This window comes from Phycomyces blakesleeanus, assembly GCF_001638985.1.
Source record: "Phycomyces blakesleeanus NRRL 1555(-) unplaced genomic scaffold PHYBLscaffold_12, whole genome shotgun sequence".
NCBI lineage: Eukaryota > Fungi > Mucoromycota > Mucoromycetes > Mucorales > Phycomycetaceae > Phycomyces > Phycomyces blakesleeanus.
Window position 1 is genome coordinate 224,678 of NW_017265145.1, and position 8,351 is coordinate 233,028.

Below are 8,351 nucleotides of genomic sequence, written 5' to 3' on the forward strand. Positions count from 1 at the left end.
ATTGAACTAACTAGCTATATGTATATGTATATATATAAGTGATAGATATATAGTTAGATAAATGAAAATTTTACCATTGAGCCCAATCACCAATCTATCAAGAACACCTTTCAAAGTTGTCCTGTCTCTCGGTTTTCCAATACCAGACGATACCGCAATAATATGATCTGCGGATTTACGAACAACAAGGTTGGTCGGACTAAACGTGTTCTTATGCCTGTCCTGGCCATTTACCGAACTCAGAGAGATTCTCGATTGAGTAGAGTTGTTACAATCAAACGAGCAAACACTTCCACGACTCTTTATCTTTGATGTATCGGGCTCAAGCTGGTCACTGAACCCATTATGATATGACACTGTCGAGGACGTGGGAGAAAAAGCAGACGACGGTGTATTGTTATTGTTATTATAATTATTGGTATGGTTAGTATTGTTGCTGTTGCTGTTGCTATTATACATTTTTGGAGAGTGTTGTCTGTGGACAAGAGAAATTGTACGAGAGAGAGCAGGACTTGATTTGTGTGATTTGATGGCGCGATTGGGTGATTCCGATGATCTCTTTGAGTTTGTGAATTGTTCAGCAAGTGAGGTACGTGAGTCTGAGTTGCCTAGAGACTTTGTGTGTGGTCGTGTTGATCCTAATGGCAGAAAAGTTTGTTTTCATATATATATATATATATATTTAGCAAAGACGCCCAATGAAGAAGATAGAGAGAGAGAAGGGATGGGGTGGGTGAGCCCACTTTTGCCATTTCAACATGAATTGACTGGAAGGTTGAGAAATTGCCTTTGTGTACGTCTAGGCTGGGAAACGATTGCATAGTGAAGCGAATTTATTGTACTGGCTGGAGAAAAGAGAGAGAAAATGGCGACTTGAGGGTTCGATCTGGTGTACGGTGCTGTGTCAAAGGAAGAAAGAAAGAAAAAAGCAAAAAGAATCAAATAGAAGAAAAATATAAGAAAACTAGGATAAAATAAAAAATAAAAATAAAAAAGTGAAAGAAAGAATAGATCCTGTTTCTGAGGTGTGTATGAAATTAAAATAAAAAAAAATAAAAATAAAAAAAACCAAAAAGGATATTGAATAGGAGGGAAGGGTTGAGGGTTGAGGAGAAAGGGAGAGGATTTATTTGATATTATACATCACCCAAGGGGAGCCACTGTGATGATTTTTTTTAAATAAATTTGTGGCTTTCCAAAAGGAAAGTAAAAGGTAAACATGGCTTCTTATTCTACACAGCCAGGACACACTTTGACCTATAGATACACACTCTGATTTGCTTTACTTTATTGACGTTGAAGGACAAAACTATAAATGTCACGACTTGGACCTTGTATTGCTCGGACCCATGAGGTAGACTAACCGTTATATCAAAATATCGGTTGTGTTTCTGTGCGTCTCTTTGAACATCCAAGTCTGTGTGTGCGCGTTTACATATAATAGTTCAAAAAACACGATTGAGAGGACCATGATAGGAAGGGCCTGTATATGCTGTAGAACATGGCTGTAGGTCTTTGTGTGATAATAATCAAATGCGTATATATTATCTTGGATCCTGTGTAGAATTATTACTTTATGTTATTTGCGTCGTGCTACACAGCCAATGTCGCGGAATCGGATCTGGGACCTTGATTTTGTAGGGTATTCTCAGTAGATATAATTGAATTTGGTATTTGGTTGGTGTATTAAAACCACAAATTATGGTAGTACTTAAAGACTCTCTCTCTCTATAAATACAGATAGATAGATAGATAGGTAGATAGGTAGATAAATTATTTACATAATACTTGTAATAAAGTAAATAAATAAATAAAACTTTATATTTGACCATTATACGATGCCTTATAATGATTTGCATGATCAAAAACTCCCACTGGTCAAGTTGAACGGACAGACCATGAAGACTACAAGGATCGGGGCTCAGGCGTGTCGTACTTGACTCATTTTAGGTATCCGTAATCCAAAAGTCGTTTCGTCTATCATGAGATCGTCTCTAAAATATATGTATTCACATGAGATTTAAAACATTTATACATACGTCTTGTCCAAGCTATAAAGAAGTTCAGAAATAATATATATAATTTTTTTTTGAAAGGGGAAGGGGAAGGAAAAACAAGGGTGGCTTACATAGTAAAATGGTCATTTTTTTTTTTAAAAAAATATTTGGTGTGCGTGTGTGTGTATACTGAGCCAGAGAATGGTATTTATCAAATATTCATATAATAAATGGCGGCACCATCATGGGGTTCAACTGTAGTTAGTCTAAGCGCACGAATTCGTCATTTATACTAGTGTTGCAATGGGTGAAAGAGAAATAAGCAGTTGCAAAAAGTGGCCAGTTTTACCCGACCCCTTCCTTCCTTCCTCTCTCTCCTTTGTCTAGCGTGGCAAAATCTTGGGGGGTTTTTTAGGTAACTATATAAATAACTGTCTCACTATGTTTCGGTTTCTAATGAGCCATTTAACCAAAGATTGTATAAATATATCAAAATTATTCACTTTTCAGTTACAATTCATCCTTTCTTTACTCTCTCTCTCTCTCTACTTCTTTCTGCGTCTTGCTATTTTATTTCTTTTTCATAATATACGCATACACGCATATATAAATTCATACCTGCATACATATATTAAAATATACTCCTTGAAATGCCACGTCTTGTTGTCATTGATATCTACAGCCACCACCACAGGCTTCCAATAAACTCTATTCGAAAGGAGAGTTTTTCATCGCACGTCTCAGTCAGTACCTCCAATTCGACCAACCCGTCCTATGTTTTCTCTTCGGGATCCAGCGTATCAACCGAAGCATCACACTCGGAAGAAAAGAAAAAATCGGTCCGGTTTTCCAAAGTGGTTGTCGTAAATGACCCTTCGCTTATATGCCTCATTGATCCAAAGAACCGAGGAGACACAAAACGAGTAGTTGACCGTTACTACGGTCATTCTGATGGAAAAAGACACCTATAATAGTATCCGTAGACCGGAAGACTCTGATTTTTTTGTCTCTTTTCTTTTATTCATTTCTACCGTCAAACCAAACCGACTCCACCTGTATATGTTCTTCTACTTTTACTTTTCATACCTATTTCTTTAATTCATTTCATTTCATTTCAATTCAATTCATTTCAATTCAATTCAATTCAATTCAATTTCTCTGTTTATATTATAGAAAACAATATTCTTTACATTCCCATTTGTTCCTTTTTTCTTTTCTTTTTATAACCCCAAAAAAAACCGAAAACGTACCTAAACCACAGGCATACAAAGAGAGCACGCCACCACGCCACCACGCAAGCAAGCAAGAGAGAGAGAGAGAGATAAAAGTGTAAAAAATATGATGATTGGATCTCCTCTTGATACCTCCCCCTTATTATTATATTAAAAAATAAAATAATATTGGAAAATAAGCTTTTTTATATTACCTCTGTGAGAGTATTTGAGTAAACATATGCATATTACATATTAAATACATACATATCTACATAAATATCTACGCATATGATTATGATTATGATTATGATTATGATTATGTTTATGACTATATGTATGTTTATGGTGATATACTTGTGGTATTTTCAGGGCAGATTATGTAAGAGTCACAAAAGATTCAGTCTTTTATAGCCAGAAAAAAAGCCCCTTCCAACAGTAGTAGTAATATGAATATGAATAATGTTTGTCAGAATTCATTAAACAGAATGTTAATCTTTTAGTTAATATGTGTATGACCTAGAAAGAAGACACGGAAAAGATCGACTTGTGAAATTAATTGTGTTCCACTCAAATGGTACTTTTCTTTTTTTTTTTCCTTTTGGTATTTCTTTATTCCTTTCTATTTTTCTATTTTTTCTTTCTATCTCTCTTTCTCTTTTTATCTATCAACCTATATTTATTTGTGTGGCTAAATGCACGCAGAATTCCCAAAAACAGATGTTTCGCCAGCCAATTATAATCGAAATCTCTAGTAGCTAACGAGAATTCCAGTATAGAAGGAAGTTTAATTAAAGGCATGAAATACAATAAGCAGTTATCATTAATGAGCATTTATCTATTTTGCTTACAAGGTCATTATTATTAAAGAATGAGTGAATGAATGACAAAAAGATATTAATATCAATTATATCACCATTAACATCGCTATTATTCTGATATATAGAATACGTTGGGCCTGTCTTTTGAAAGGTACTTTGATAGCGCTTGTTAATGTTTAAGGTCAAAAAGAAAAATAAAGGTGCAAAATACAGGCTATATAAATGCTAGATACATTCAATCTTGTATTTATTCCGTTCATTGATATGTTCCATACAGTAGCGACTGTGAATGATAGTTATTTTTTCCATATTTTTTTTAAAAGAAATTGTAAGAAATCATACAAGCATTCATAAAAGATGAAGAGGAACTAACTTGTAGCTTTGAAATAAATGAAAGAGAAAAATGGGAGTTACTGGACTAAGTACTTTCATATTCTCCAGCTTATTGTGAATATATATACACATATTCAAAACAAATATGTTAAATGGTCGTATTGATAGATGTTATAGTATTAACACCTTTCTTTTTATTAACTTTTGAACAAAATGAGGTCTTTTGTAAATATATTCGAAAAAGGCAATGCCTAATGATAAATAGTAATCGCTAAAGTATATGACCAGTCATTTAGTCAGTCAGTCAGCCAGTCATTAGCCAAGATCATAATAGTAGCATCAATAGGGTATGCAAGGGATTATTATTACTATTAAACCTTGTTCTATTCAAATTACATTAAAATACCAGTTAGCTACTGTAGTAACTTAGTATGTGTACAAGTGTATATATGTATATATTTAATATAGCTAAATTACTGTTAATTTTACTATTGCTATTACCATTACCATTACCATTACCATTATATATATTTAATATTAAATCTTCTAATTACCATTATCATTCTTGCTCGTATCTTTATTCTTATTCTTTACATATACATATTCATGTACATACTAAATCATCTTTTTTGTGTAAGTTTGAATACGGATTGTGGCACAAATATACCAGAAATAACTTATAAACTCACTCGAAAAGCAAAGAAAAAAGGGCAAATAAATAAATATGGGCTGTTTGGTTTGAGAGAGAAAGAGATTGTCGGGATATTAATTTAAGGAAGTACCAAAGTGTCTGTGCCATGGTGACAAAAAAGAAAGAAGAAAGAAAGGTCAGTTGGCTTGTTTTATTCTTCTTTTGGTTCTTTTTATTCCCATGATTATTCAAGCCCACAATGGAACACGTATTATCTCTGTTTTTTTTTACCAACGAGCACAATACTTCCAAAAGCACATACACATAAATACATACATAAAAAACAAAAAATAAAAATGAGCAGGTTAGAGAAGCACATGCATTTGCAAATTGTAAAACAAAACATAAATCGTACAAGTAGTAACAACGTGCTCTTTATAACATACATGCAAACAGAAAAATAAATAAATAATTAAATGCCTCTTCTATTTTTCCCATTTTTTGTTTGCATGGTCAAGGAGTTCGAAGCACACCTAAAGATTAAGTATATCGATGAATCGATTTATCAATATATATATATATATATATATACAGGCAATTCGAACTTGTCCGTAGCACCTTTTTATATGTATATATGTATATATTATATTATTCACAAACAAGGTCAGTGTACAAAATCATGGGCGCTGAATAAATAATTATAAAGTACAAAGGAGACTCATTGTTGGTTGGTCAAGCCTGGCTTAAAAGGAGCTTGAAAGAAGGGCGACCCTGGATCTCCTGTATTTGAATTAAAAGGAGCCTCATCTGTTTCAGCCAAATAAAATCAAATTTTAAAATTTAATTTTTTTATATATACATATAAAATAAATAAAGTAAAATAACAAAAACAGAGAATCATTTTGTATTCTTGAAACAAAGTGGCTGCAAAACAAAGTGGCTATAGACAGAACAAGTGTCAATGAAGAGAGATATACAAACAAAAGTACAAAAACAAAACATAATCTTGTATGTTTTGTATATAGTGTGTACAGAAAGGCTTCTATATAAAAATATCTTCTCTCTCTCTTTCTCTTTCTCTCTCGCACACACACAGACACACATTCCAACCAAAACGGAACATAATATATTCTGCGAGTGTGGTTGTGTGTGTTTATATACTTATTGATAGTCCGGGGTGCAATTGATCTTATTCTTTTTCTTTCTTTTTTTGTGTAAGATGATCAATTCAAAAAACTGTATATTGCACTTCTTTAATAATAAGAAAGGCGTTTAAGACCAAGTATATATATATATATATATATATATATTCACAGTAATAATAGTAATGATAAAACTGTAGAAGAATCACAAGCGGCCCGAGGTAATTGGAAACCAAGATCAAAGTATGGGGCACGTGCTTGATCCTTGTGCTAAAATCACCCACGCATTCAAGACAAAATACCTAAATCAGACACGATGAATAAATTGGCAAGTGAGCAAGTGAGCAATCAAGTAACCTAGCAACAAACCAGGCACGTAACCAGGCAACCAACAGACGAACCAGGCAAGTAACCAAGTAACCAAGTAACCAAGTAACCAATCCCCATATTGGCCTCACAAGCTTTTTTTTTATTCTTATGTATATTATTCTTCTTCAAGGTAGTGATCTTCACGCACTTATATATCCTTTTTGTTAATATTGACGTGATAGATCGCCTGGTGCCATAATATCTATATTAAATCTTGTCTCCGTACCGGTTTAGTTCAACTCAACTCAACAGAATTGAATTGAACTGACTTGAATTGAACCAAATCGAACTGAACTGGCTTGACTTGCACTTGGCCTGGACTGGATTAGACTGAACTAGACTGAACTGAACTGGACTGGCCCTCTAGTCTGACTTGGGCTCATTAAAGGCCTCGGGCCGATGATACAATATATGTACACGCATTTGTATAAATGTGTTAAACGGGAATTTAAACGGTAGCAAAATAATAAGAATAATATATATATATAAGTTTGGCAGACAGGCTTTTTTTTATTGTTTTGGTGAAAATCAATACAATTTTTTTTAACAAAGCAGTCTTTTCGGGATCCTTGTCGGACGGGCAAGTAAAGTTACCCAGCCGCTTTTTCTCTCTCTATCTTTTTATTTGTGTTACATAAAAAAAGTCCAAGTTCTTGTTCAATCCAAGAACCGCTGCTACAAATCGACAAACTTTGACATGCTTAATTTCATTCAGGGATCATGGAATAAGAATTAGTATCAGAATATAATATAAGGTGGAATAAAATAAAGTAGGCGCACGCATTTTTGCATATTCGTAAGTAGAAGTATGCATGTATGTATGTATTTTTGTTTGTTTGCTTGTAATTTATGGACTATAAGGCTTATTTTCTGTCCAATAATAGTAGTCTTTCCCCCCTCCTTCCTTCATTTTCATTTTCTTTTTCTTTTTCTCTCCTATTATATTAAGGGCAAGCTTAAGATATTCTCACTCTCTAGTATATATACAATCCCTGGACAGAAGTTTTCTCTATTTAAGGCCACAATTTTATATTACAGACCTCTATCTATAAACGCACTATAAGATATATGCAAGTATCCTAGAACTCTAATTCTTACAAACACTCTAGTAAAACGAAGTGTTATTACTTTGAGTTGTAGGCATAATGGTGGAAATCCTTATTGAATTTAAGAGAAAGAGAGAAAAAAAGTATGGATACTGATTTCAGAATATACAAGAGGGGGTTTTAAATATAGAAAACTTTTGTCCATGGATTGTACATTTGTTCCAGGACAGAATGTCGACATGGAGAGTATTCTACTATGTAATGAAATATTAATAAGAGTGTAACCGTTTAATAACAGAATAAAAGATAAGTTTATGATGCTTGAAACACAGATATGATTTTAATTCAACAGTAAGTAAATTAAAAAAAAACACTTCATCCTCATCGTCTTCATCATCGTCCTCTTTTTCAAAAGTGGGATTTGTTACCCAAGCATTGTAATTGACCTCTTTCTTTTGATTGGCTTAAGTTAAAATGTTTTTGACACCATTTTTGACACTAGAACTACTATCATAATAAATCTTACGTAGATCATCCAACATGTTCTAAAAAAAAGAAAAATAAATAATGTTAGATAATGCAAAATATTGGTTGTCTTGTCCTTCACATTACATCAATTGTAGATAGGAAAAATAATCAAGTTTTCTAAGGATCCTATCTGAATTTGCTGCAACGACTTAGGAAAACGAAAAGAACAAACATCCTCCAACTTGTACCCTTTTTTCTTCGGTAAACTCATAACAGAGGGGTTTCCATTGAAACCAGCTATATGATTTTTTTGACATCTTTACAAGGGGAACA

The 8,351-nt window shown here is 33.2% G+C and overlaps 1 protein-coding gene across 1 annotated transcript; it reads left to right on the forward strand.

The window, feature by feature from the left end:
• Positions 1-2,647: 2,647 nt before the first annotated feature.
• Positions 2,648-2,968, forward strand: PHYBLDRAFT_65361 (hypothetical protein; the record flags this gene model as incomplete). Its single annotated transcript, XM_018441443.1, has 1 exon — positions 2,648-2,968. The coding sequence occupies one exon, from the start codon at positions 2,648-2,650 to the stop codon at positions 2,966-2,968; it is 321 nt and encodes a 106-aa protein (XP_018290759.1).
• Positions 2,969-8,351: the final 5,383 nt, after the last annotated feature.